At 57.0% G+C, this 11,802-nt stretch overlaps 2 protein-coding genes across 2 annotated transcripts in view; one reads left to right on the top strand and one right to left on the bottom strand.

The window, feature by feature from the left end:
• The first annotated feature begins 74 nt into the window (after nucleotides 1-74).
• On the top strand, nucleotides 75-6,356 carry FBXO6 (F-box protein 6). Its single transcript, XM_008073533.1, has 5 exons — nucleotides 75-496; nucleotides 3,078-3,204; nucleotides 4,839-4,934; nucleotides 5,701-5,836; nucleotides 5,951-6,356. The coding sequence occupies exons 1-5, from the start codon at nucleotides 232-234 to the stop codon at nucleotides 6,167-6,169; spliced, it is 843 nt and encodes a 280-aa protein (XP_008071724.1). The 5' UTR covers nucleotides 75-231; the 3' UTR covers nucleotides 6,170-6,356.
• Nucleotides 6,357-6,472: 116 nt separating this feature from the next.
• MAD2L2 (mitotic arrest deficient 2 like 2) overlaps nucleotides 6,473-11,802 on the bottom strand; it is a 14,693-nt gene continuing 9,363 nt past the window's right edge. Inside the window, exons 2-9 of the mRNA XM_008073535.1 lie at nucleotides 11,500-11,551; nucleotides 11,299-11,417; nucleotides 9,691-9,762; nucleotides 9,156-9,256; nucleotides 7,972-8,066; nucleotides 7,595-7,668; nucleotides 7,056-7,148; nucleotides 6,473-6,807 (exon numbers count right to left, since the gene is read on the bottom strand). Coding sequence (XP_008071726.1) covers nucleotides 6,766-6,807; nucleotides 7,056-7,148; nucleotides 7,595-7,668; nucleotides 7,972-8,066; nucleotides 9,156-9,256; nucleotides 9,691-9,762; nucleotides 11,299-11,417; nucleotides 11,500-11,539 — 636 coding nt within the window. The 5' untranslated portion in view covers nucleotides 11,540-11,551 and the 3' untranslated portion in view covers nucleotides 6,473-6,765. The remainder of the gene's footprint in view (nucleotides 6,808-7,055; nucleotides 7,149-7,594; nucleotides 7,669-7,971; nucleotides 8,067-9,155; nucleotides 9,257-9,690; nucleotides 9,763-11,298; nucleotides 11,418-11,499; nucleotides 11,552-11,802) is intronic.

Genomic DNA, 11,802 nt, shown 5'->3' with positions numbered 1-11,802 from the left:
AAAAAAAAAAAAAAGTTTGTGCTGCTTTCTTCCGGTTATGCATCACGTGATACCTCCCCCACCCCGTCTAGCCAGGCCTCCTGTGCCCTGGAAGGACCCTCGAAATGCTCGCCATCTAACCCCTTGTTTCCATGGAACAGTCCCTGGCCCCTGGGCTCTGAGGGCCCTGCCCCTGGTCAGCCTGTAACGTCTGCTGCCCCCACAGGCCACGGGTGCCCGCCTGCCGCATCCATGGCCCTGGCCAGCATGAACGAGCTTCCGGAGAGCATCCTGCTGGAAGTATTCACACACGTGCCCGCCCAGGACCTGCTGCTGTACTGCCGCCCTGTCTGCAGCCTCTGGCGCGACCTCATCGATGTCACCACCCTCTGGAAGCGCAAGAGCCTGCGCGCCGGCTTCGTCCCCGAGGACTGGGACCAGCCCGTGGCCGACTGGAAGATCTTCTACTTCCTGTGCAGCCTCCGCAGGAACCTCCTGCGTAACCCGTGTGCTGAAGGTGGCTGGCGGGGTGGGGGGCTGCCTCGGGGCCTTTGCACTTGCTTTCCCACACCTCTGGAATGTTCTCTCATTCCCCTGACAGGTACCTCGTGCCCTTGGTTCCTCATTCTTCAGGTCTCAGTTCAGAGACCTGCCCTGAGCCCCCATCTCAAAACAGTGCCCCCCCATAGCACCCCCATTGTGTCCTGTAGCACTTTTTATAATTATCTTTTTCCCTCTGGCACAAACCTCATGTTCCTGGGGCCCCATGGACCTTGCGTGCCACTCTGTCCCGTGTCTGCAGGGACACCTTCACGTGGCAGGTGCTCACTAAACATTTGCCGAATGCATGGACACACTGTGGCCACGCAGCCGATGGAGCTGTGCCCTGTATTTCAGTCCAAGCTGCCCGCCACTTACCAAGGGCCTCAGACCTGGGGTCTTCACAAATGCTATTCTCGGCCCTCCTGTTCTCCCCACTGTACAGACAAAGAAACTGAAGGTTCTGAGGCAACCGTGCTCATGTTTGAGGCCCGTTTAGCCTGTGATATTCTCTTATACTTGCCAGGGCCTTCTCCCCGTCTCTCCGCTTCTGGACCAGGCATCCTACTGCTCCTTGGGGCTGCAGCAGTGGCTGACCACAAGGCGTGGTTTGTGTACCCAGAATGCCCCCCTTCTTGCCTCTTTTTTTTTGAGTTGGAGTCTCACTCTGTCGCTCAGACTGGAGTGCAGTGGCCGCTCCCGGCCACCGCAGCCTTGACCTGCTGGGCTCCGGCAATCCTTCCGCCTCAGCCTTCTGAGCAGCCGGAATTACAGGCATGCGCTACCACGCCCGGCTGATTTTTTTATTTATTGTAGAGATGAGATCTCGCTGCCCAGGCGGGTCTCGAACCCGCGGGCTCAGGCAATCCACTCACCTCAGCCTCCCAAAGTTGCGGGATTACAGGCTGAGCCACCGAGCCCGGCCCCTTCTCGCCTCTTTATCCCCACTAGAATCCCAGGAACTGGCCAGACCATCCAGGTGGGCTCCATTTTATAGATGGGGAGCTTGAGGCCCCAGCACTTGCCCAGATATTCAGAACTGCCTGACTTTCAGGGTCGGGTCCTGACTGAGAAGGCTTCAAGCCCCTCCCAGAGGCTCCGCAGACAACACCCAGACTCGCTTTCGCTGGCTGCCCTGATTCTGTTGGGCTCACACTATCTGACAGAGCCGCCCTGGGGCTTGGCCTCACCCTGGGCTCATGCTCACTGCAGCCCACCCTGGGTTTCCATTACTCCTCTGGCTCTCTACTGGGGTCCCCAGAGACCAGAAGAGTAGTGGGTTCCTGTTGGGGGGAGTGAGTCACTTGAAAAAGTGTGCCGGAAGCTCAGCCTCGGGGGAAGTGCCATTGCTTTCTAAAGTCTCCTAAGCTTGGTGGGAAGGGGGCAGTCTCCAACCAGCTGAGGCCCCTCATGGAGGTCCTTCCATGAATGCAGGTTACCACAGCCACCAGCCCAGAGGGTACCTGACCCCCCCACTTGGCACTTTTGCCCTGGGCAGGGCCCTCTGAGCCACATCGGAATGTTGGGTTCCCATGACACGCCAACAGACCCGCGAGTCCGTCCTCTTGAGCCCCTCCGGCTAACCAAGGGCCTTTGGCCCTGGGTGTCAGAGGAAGTCAAGTAAGCAGCCATCCTGGGATGAGCTCACATTAGCAGCTGGGGCCAGTACCATTCCAGGCCCTTCGTAATGTAAGTCTCTGAGAAATGACAGCTGGACATTCCCCGGCACCCCACAGCAAGTGCAAGTGAGAAAAGGTTTGCTTTAAGATTTCTGAAAATACAAGGGGGGACCCCAAAAAAAAAACCAGAATGTATTTTAGAAATTGCGTATTCTTACACGTTTAAACTTCAGTCACATTCAAAGTACTCCCCGTTTGATGCAATACAGCTATCAAGATGCTTTTTCCTGTGCTCAAAACAGTTTAGAACTCATCAGTTTTGATGCCTTTTAATGCTTCTGCCTTTTTTTGTTTCCCTCCTCCACATCAGCAAAACATTTCCCTCTGAGAACTTTTTTCATCCGTGGAAACAAAAGTCACTCAGGGCGACATTGGGTGAATAGGGAGGAGGGGGGCACAGCGGCCATGCAGTTTTTGGTAAAAAACTGCTGAACACTCGGCATGGTGTGGGCAGGTACAGTGATGCCGATGGGTTCCTAGAACACTTACCTAGTGGGAGAAGCCTACAAGGGCCTGCACTTGAAAAAGTAATTCTGGTTTTTGGGGGGTCCCCTTGTATGTGTTCTTTTCCCCAGCTTCATGGTAGGAGTCAAGCAGTTAGGGACTGAGTGGCAGACAAGGTCCCAGATCAGAGATGAGGACAGATGGGACCGTGTTGGAGGAGGGTGCAGCTTGGGTGCATGTGGGCAGGGGGAGTGCTGACCTTGGCTATATGATGCCCTTGAGAAGGAACATGCTGGTTAACCCTTCAGCATCCACAGACCCTGGGAGCCAAGCACGAGCAAGCCCACCTCCCAAAAGGCCTACTGATGCCGAGCGCCCTCCCTCCTGTCTTTCTGGGGCCAGGTGGGATCTCACCGCTGCTTCCACTTTTCCTAGAGGACATGAAATCGTGGCTACTTGACTCCAATGGGGGTGACCGCTGGAAGGTGGAGAGCCTCCCGGGAGACCATGGAACAAGTTTTCCTGACCCCAAGGTTAAGAAGTACTTTGTCACATCCTACGAGTAAGACACTGAATGGAGCAGGCTTCTGTGGAGGGGGCAGAGGGTCAGGGGACCTTTGCTGAGTCTTAGGCCTACAATAGGAGGACCCAAAAAAACCCAGAACTTATAAAAAATTGTATGTGTGTGTGTGTGTATATATATATATATATATATTTTTTTTTTTTTTTTTTTTTTTTGAGTTGGAGTCCCTGTCACCCAGGCTGGAGTGCAGCGGCATGCTCACAGCCACTGCAGCCTCAACCTGCTGGGCCTAGGTGATCCTTCCACCTCAGCCTTACAAGTAGTGGAACTACAGGCATGCACTACCATGCCTGGCTTATTTCTTGATTTACTGTAGAGACAAGGTCTCACAGAGTTGCCCAGGCTGGTCTCGAACCCCCGGGCTTAGGCGATCCTCTTGCCCTTGGCCTCCCAAAGTGCTGAGATTACAGGCTGGGCGACCAAGCCTGGCCAAAAATTGTATATTCTTGCATGTTTGAACTTCAGTTACCTTCAAAGTACTCTATTTGATATAGCACATTTTTCTTTTGAGTTGGGGGTCTCATTCTGTTGCCCAGGCTGGAGTGCCCGAGGCAGGATCACAGCTCACTGCAGCCTCGACCTTCTGGGCTTACGCAATCCTTCCGCCTTAGCCTCCCAACTAGCTAGGACTACAGGCACACACCACCATGCTTGGCCAGTGTTTTGATTTTTTTGTAAAAATGAGATCTCACTATTTTGCCCAGGCCTGTCTCCAACGCCTGGTCTCGAGCAGTCCTCCTGCGTCAGCCTTCCAAGGTGCTGGGATTGCAGGCATAAGCCACCATTCCCAGCTCGATGAAAGACACCTATCCAGACGTCTTTTCCACTGCTCAAAACAGCCTTTGAACTCATCAGTTTTGATGCCTTTTAGTGCTTCTGCCATTTTTGTTCCACCTCTTCCATTTCAGCAGACCATTTCCCTTTGAAGACTTCTTTCAACCAGGAAAACCAAGTCGCTCGGGGCGAGATTGGGTGATCAGCAGGGTGGGGCTCAGAGGTCACGCCATTTTAGGGCAAAAACTGCTGAACACTCAGCGCAGTGTGGGCAGGTGTGCTCGCAAATCACCCATCCCAAAATGGGTGAACATGTTGAAAGAATCTCCAAAAAAAGGAAAAAATCACTCAAGTCAAACGCAGCCTCTCTTGTTAGCTGGTACACAAGGATGCCAGTGGGTTCCTAGAATAGTTACCTTATGGGGGAAGTCTGTACAGCAAGGGGCTATCCTCTTAAAGGTAATTCCAGGTTTTTTGGGGTTCCCCTCCTAAGTGAGTTCCTCTGTGAAGCTTGAGGGTGGGGACCCCAGCACCTGCTCAGAGTCACTGCTTCCGGGTTCAGGGGCAGCGGGTACGATCCACTGAAGGGGGCCGGAGCCCATCGAGTAATCGGGATGACCAGGCTGTGTGAGGGCCCCTCATCTAGGAACGTGCCTGGGAAGACTGGGCCTCACTGGGGTCAGACCTCCTGCATGTTTCCCTTGGGACGGTACTGGGGCAGGAGCCAGAGTCGGCACCAGCCAGGCCTGTCCTGCAGTGGCCAAGGAACACCCTGGCGTGGGCGAGGGAGGGCCGGGCAGAGCACACCCAGGAACACAAGCCCCCTCTCTGCTCTCCAGCATGTGCCTCAAGTCCCAGCTGGTGGACCTCAAAGCCGAGGGCTACTGGGAGGAGCTGCTGGACACATTCCGACCCGACATCGTGGTGACGGACTGGTGAGTGAGGCTCGTGTCTGCACCCGCTCCATCCTTGCCTCGTGACTGCCACACCCACTCAGACCCAGCCTGTGGCAAGTGCCCACTGTGTCCTGGGGCAAAGCTGCCCCTAGAGCCAGGCAGACCTGACCTGCCTGCCCTCTGCCCACAGACGCAGCTCATACTCTCCCGACAGCACCTCTTGGCCTCCCTAGCACCCTATGATATGGTTGGGAGACGAATGCCCCCAGTGAGTTGTCAGCCAGGCAGTTGAGCAGCAGAGGACCCGGCCCTCCCTGGACTCGGTGGAGGCCGAGGCCCTCTCTCCTCCCTGCCCCTCGCCCCACTCATCCCTGGGCTTCCCCAAGCTCTTCCCCGCACTGAGCCGTGCTAGGCTCTGGCTTGGCCCATGGCAGAAGCAGAACCCCAGCTCTGGCCAGGCCCCAGAGGGGTGTGCAGGGCTGTGGGGGGAGGGGTGGCTGGGCTGAGCAGAGGTCACACAGGCCACCGATGCACTTGACTCCCATGGAGTCTACAGCCCAGTCGTTGGAAGTGACCTGGCTAGAGCAGACCAGGCCTCTGCAGAGGGCCTTTTGCTCTTCAAGGTCAATACAACTGAGGCCCAGCATGGACAGACTGCTTACCCTGGGCCACAGTGGGGCACGGGAAGTGTAAGGCCAGGGAGGCTCCAGCCAGGCTCAGGGGGTGACGCTTCGAGCTTCGAGCCCACCTGCCCGGGCCACCCCTGCCCCAGGGCTCTCCCCAGGGCTCACCCCACCCTCCCCAGGTTCGCCGCCAGAAGAGACTGCGGCTGCACCTACCACATCCGAGTGCAGCTGGCCTCAGCCGACTACATCGTCTTGGCCTCCTTTGAGCCCCCACCCATGGCAGTGCCCCAGTGGAATGATGCCACGTGGACAGAGGTGAGGCCCGCCCACTCCTCCCAGGGCCTGGGGTGCCTGCCTTTCCTTCCAGTCAAGGGCCAGCCCACTCCACCCCCAGCCCCGGGGGTCACTTCCTCCCCCCTCCTCCCCTAGGTCTCCTACACCTTCTCGGACTACCCTCCAGGCGTCCGCCACATCCTCTTCCAGCACGGGGGCAAGGACACCCACTACTGGGCGGGCTGGTACGGGCCCCGAGTCACCAACAGCAGCATCGTTGTCACGCCCAGGACAGCCAGGAACCCGGCCCCCACCTCAGCGCAGCCTGAGCTGAGGCAGGAGCAGGACGTGGCCCAGCTGCACGGCACCCTGTGACTGTCTGCCACCCGACAGCCGTCTGTCCGTCCTGCCTGCCTCAGCCAAGGGCCCCTCTGGGCAAGAGCTGTCCCCAGAGCGGGCAGTGAGGTCGTCCCGTCCTGGGAGCTCTGCTGGTTTCAGTCCTGGTCTGTGATACTTTCACCGTCACACATTTATTTTGTCATAATAAATGTTTTCAGTAAAACCAGCCTGGGGTTGAGTTACAGGTGGCGGGGGCCCGGCCCTTGTGTGGAGAAGCAGCCCTCCCCCAGTTCACGTGGCCACACCTGTCTCCCCCACTGTGGTCAGCAACAGCCCAGCTCAGCCCAGCCCTTGGGGCTCCTTTATTGAAACGACTCACAGCACAGCATTTGAGACAGACAGTGTGGCCGGTGGAGCCCCAGAGGCTGAGGAATCACGGTCCCAGAATCCTCCACTGCCCTCCTGGGGAGGTGCCTCTGTGAGGTGCCCAGACCCGGCGGCCCGGGCTGGAGGGCAGCAGCCCATCACAGAGGCAATAAGAGCACTTGGAATCGGGGTGGCCCTCAGCGCTGCCCGAGGCGGGCGCCCCGAAGCCTGACAGTCCTGGCCTCAGTGGGGTGGTGGGGGCACCCTCAGCTGCTTTTATGAGCTCGCTCTTCCACATAAAGCTGCATCTAATGGACAGAAATAAATGGCCATGGTCAGTGAGACGCCTGGGGCCCTAGCAGGCAGATCGCAGATCTCCTGGGGTAGGGCCGCATGGTCACAGGCAGGGTTAAGGGAGAACAGGGAGCCTGACACCGGACAGCAGCCAGCCCCCTCCTCTGAGCCTTGATCTGCAAGCCCCCTGGCAAGGCCTCAGCCCCCGCCCTCCCCACCAAACAATTCCTAAATAAAGCTTCCCAGTCCCCTCAAAGCTCACCTTTAAGATGTCCGATGTCATGGTCTTTAGAGGTATCAGCCGGGGGTCGTGCATGTGGACGTCCTGCTCATCCGCCAGGATCCAGGGGAAGTCCTAGGGCAAGGGCCAGCGTGAAGGGGCCGGAGGGGCTGGATCCCGGCCTGACTCTGCTGCCCCTCCCCGCTCCAGACTGGGGGCTTCTGACTCCGGGGAGCATCAGAATCACCGGGGAGCTGCTGGTGACATGGACGCCCAGGCTCCTCTATCGGGGAGGTTAAGTCTACGGAGGTCAAGCACCAGACCTGAAACTGGCAGGCCAGGAGCCCCCAGAGAGCCCCCAGTTCAGAAGAGCCTGGTGAGCGCCGGCCCCAGCATGCCTCCACCTGGACTCCCCTGTGCTCCCAGTGTGGATGGACCAGTGGCCAGGCCTGTGAGGATATGCCAGGTGCCAGGCGAGTCCCCACGAATCCTCATGAGAGCAGTGGCCACAGCAACACCCCTGCCTGCCTGCACCATGTTTCCAGAGTCTCTAGCCACGTCCCCAAGCAGTGTCACCTCACCTTGATGACCTGGATCTTCTCCATGTTACGGGTGGCAGCTTCTCTCGTGTGCACCAGGACAGTGAAGGTACAACCTGGGGAGGCAAGAGGTTGCTGGAGGCTGGGCCGCCTTGTGCTTGCAGCTGGGCCCAGCCTCTTCCCACCTTCCTCGCTGGTTTGATGGCCCCCCAAAGCAGAGTGTAAAGCAAGTGCTAAGAAAAGGCACAGTCAACAAGGAGAATGAAGTCAGGTGGAGTCAATCAGGGAAGCTTCCTGGAAGAGGTTCTGAAGGGCAGGAAGAGATGAGGCTCAGTGCAGCCTAACAGGGACCTAGGAACACAGACCAACCCAAAGTAACCATGGAAACGCCAAGAGAAGGGGGTGGGGAGTCAGCACACCTGGGGGGTTGTGGTCCAGGACGGCATCACACACGCTGATCTTCAGGATGAAGGCTCGGAGCAGCTGTTCCACGTGGGACAGCAGGGAGTCTGAGCTGGGAGCAAAAGGCGGTCTCCCATCACGCTGTGCCCACCCGCCCTCCCACCATGGGCATAGGCCTGGGGCCAAGGGGCCCTCCAACACCTCTGAGCGTTGGCATCTAGGGCCTGGCTCCCTAACTGGTGCACACAGTTAAAAATCACTGGGGAGTCTAAAGCCAATGCCCAGCCCCATCCCAAATGCAGGGAGGAGGGAACGGGCCTCTCCGAGTGGTTCTGAAGTGCAGCCCTGGCCAGAGAACCAGGACACCAAGCCTGGTGGGGAGAGGGCTTGCCTGAGACCACACAGCCAATGGGACAGGTTGGTGCCAGATTCCAGTAACCTGATCTCATCAGCTGACCAGCTAACCTATGCGTCCAAGGTCAACTTCTAATTGACTATGGACTAAGCGCTTGACTGGGAAATCAGGAAACTGGGTCTGGCGCCTGGGTCCTGCCACCACTCAGATTACCCCGGGCAGTCTGTCATCTCTCTGGACCTTGGTCTCTCCATCTACAAAACGAGGTAGGAGCTGGGCTCACGCCTGTAATCCCAACACTCTGGGAGGCTGAGGTGGGAGGACTGCCTGAGTCCAAGAGTTCAAGACCAGCCTGGCAACACAGTGAGACTTTGTCTCTGCAAAAAAATAAAAACAAAAAGTGAGCTGGGTGTGGTGGCGTACGCCTGTAGTCCTAGCTACGCAGGAGACCGAGGCGGAAGGATGGCTCGAGCCCTGGAGCTTGAGACTGCCGTGCGCTGTGATCATGCCACTGTACTGCAGTCTGGACAAAGAGTGAGACACTTGACTCCAGACGAAAAAGAGAGAGACTGGGACTAGCCACTCTCCAATGCTATGACTTTCCAGGTGCGACACAGGAGGGTGTCTGTGTCACCTGTGCGCTGCCCAGAGGGTGGTGCCTGGCCAGCCTGGTCTCAGCCACTGACAGGCTGGAGCCTTGTCATGTTGGCACGTCTTGCCGTTTCTCCTCTCAGGCCTTTACCAACGAACTCAGGGGCTGCCCTGAAGGGTTGGGGACACAGAGGTGGGGTATCCCTGGAGACAGACCTCACACCAGCTGGCAGGTGTAGGGGCGAGGCAGCTCACCTGATGGACAGAAGGGGAGGCTGGGTGATCTCAAAGACGAACTTCTCCACTGGGCGGTGCTCTTTATCCAAAATCACCACCACCACTTTCTCCACGTCATTCTGCAAGGACAGGACCCCTCAGTCCAGAGCCCGGCACCCCACCTTGCCTCCCCCCTGCCTACCACAGAAGGATGGGAAAGGACACACACTCAGCCCTGCTCAACTACGAGGCCGAGGGTCTCCGAGTGTCCCAGGACATCTCAGAGACCAGACAAGAGGAAACCCTGAGGGGCCCAGCGCAGACAGAAGTGGGGGGCGATGTAAGAAAAACCCAGAACCCTCTGGGGTAGCCCCACTCAGAGCCAGCTCCATAAGCCTAGGCTCCCAGACTCCCTGAACATGGCACACGTCTAGAGTGCAGGGAACAGGCATCTGGAAGTGAGAGCCATGGGGACTCCACATGGTCCTAGCATCACCCCCTCCTGAAGCTGGACCTGTGAGTGGGAAGGACAAACCAGGGGTAAGGCAGTTGGAGGGGCCTGGTGCCCCCTCACCTTCTCCAGGAGCGGCTTGACACAGTGCAGTGTATCCTGGATGTACTGATTCAGCTCCGGGTGGCAGGACATCTGCACACAACCCCATTGGCTGGTGAGGCCCAAGCAGAGACGGGAGACCACCCAACACCCTCGCGGGAGTCCAGGGCCCAATGTGCCCTCAGACAGAGATCTAGCAGCTCCCTGTGGAGACCCAACTTTCCCACATGGGACTAAGAACATGAATGTGTATGCACGGAGGCAGAGACATTAGAAGACAAGAATTCAACTTCCACTCTAGCATTTACGGTAACATTAGGGGTTCCTAATGTGGGGTTCGTGGACTCCTCCAGAGTCTGAAAAGGCCCTACAATTACACAAATAATAAAGTTATGAGTCTGTGCACATGGGCATTTTTCCAGAGAAAATATCCAAAAACCTAACTGTATTCCAAAAGAAGCAGTTTGGCCTCAGGCAAATTACTTAACTTCTCTGATCTTTTTTCTTCATCTGTGAAAGTCTCATAAAGTGAAGATTTGGTAAGTACTTAGTACACAGTGAGGCTCACTAAGTGTGGATTCTTTTTTTCATTTTCCCTGGAAAGGTGCTCTCAGCTATGGGATTACATTCAGATAAACTCATCAAATATTGTAAGTAAAAATGCATTTTCTGCACCTAACCTACTGAACATCATAGCTTAGCTAACTTAAATGTGCTCAGGATACTTGTTAGCCCACAGCTGTGCAAAAGCATCTAACACAAGCCGTTTTTATACTAAAGTGCTGAATAGCTCATGTAATTTCTTGATTACTGTACTGAAAGGGAGAAGCAGAATGCTTGTATGAGTCCTTGAGATGTGTGTTGGTTTTGTTTTTTTTTTTGAGTTGGAGTCTAACTCTGTTGCCCAGCCTGGAGTGCAGTGGCACACTCACAGCTATTTCAGCCTGCTGGGCTCAGCCAATCCTTCTGCCTCAGCCTTCCAAGTCGTTGGAACTACAGGCGTGCGCCACCATGCCCAGCTAATTTTTCGTAATTTGTTGCAGAGATGAGGTCTCACCAAGTTACCAAGGCTGGCCTCAGGCAATCCTCCGGCCTCTGCCTCCCAAAGTGGTGGGATTACAGGCGTGAGCCACCGTGCCCCCCGGTGTGGTTTCTACTGCACCCGTTGTAAGTTGGAGATGATCTGTCCATTCTGTAAGTCCAGGCCCCTTCCAGAATTCATTTCTTCTGAGTGTTTACTGGGTGCCTTCCAAGGGACAGGCACTTCTAGGGACTGAAGGAGCATGGCATGGATACTGTTTAGTCTGCCTTTCAACCCTGACCCATCAGAGTTTAGGGTAAATGGTCCTGGAGGTTTTTGGAAATCCCCTCCCCACACTGAGGTTCACCAGCTCCAGGAGCTTTTAAAACACCACCAGGCCCCCAGGGCAACTCTAGGGGAGGACCTAGCGCCTAGCTTCAGACAAGGGGAACTCCCTTGTGGGGGGACAGCAGGCCCACTCCTCCGGAAATGGAGGGCACAGGCAGGCCGCTGGCGAATGAGGTGGCCGGGCCTTGAAGGTGGAAGGGAGTTTTTACAAAAACTTCTGCTCGCTCTGTGGTTCTGGGCCGCCCGGCCGCGGGGCTCACCTGGACCGGCACGTTGTACTTCTTGCGCTTCTGGAAGATGCCCACCGGGTAGACCTCGCGCACGTAGAGAATCAGGTGCACGGCCACTTCCAGGAACTCGCAGAGCACGTCGGCCACCACTGAAAGGGCACAATCCCGTGCGCTCGGGAAGCCCGCCGGTCCAGAGGCCCTCCCCCGGGCCCGCAGGCCCAGCCTCCCTACCTTGGCCAAAGTTGAGGTCCTGCCGCGTGAGCGTGGTCATCCTTCCCGCTACCTGGGAGGGGGGCAAGGGCAAGGGTAATCCTAATGCCAACGGTCGGGGAGCCGCAGAGCCCGCCCGCCTCCACGCCCGCCCTCCGTCTTGGGGGGTGGGGGCAGGACCCCACGCCCAGAATCAGGGCAGTGTGAAAGACCCCTCCCAGGCGGGCGACATAACTTGGGGACGTCAGCCTCTGTCCCCCGGCCCCCCACGTCCCCTCGCCCGCTGTGTCGGGTGGTAGGAAAGACCGGAGCCTTGCAGCAGAA

Source organism: Carlito syrichta, unplaced genomic scaffold (assembly GCF_000164805.1).
Source record: "Carlito syrichta isolate Samal-C Ts95f unplaced genomic scaffold, Tarsius_syrichta-2.0.1 Scaffold115707, whole genome shotgun sequence".
Taxonomy (NCBI): Eukaryota; Metazoa; Chordata; class Mammalia; order Primates; family Tarsiidae; genus Carlito; species Carlito syrichta.
Note: the sequence above shows the minus strand (reverse complement) of the source record. Positions and strands in the feature narration are given on the sequence as shown.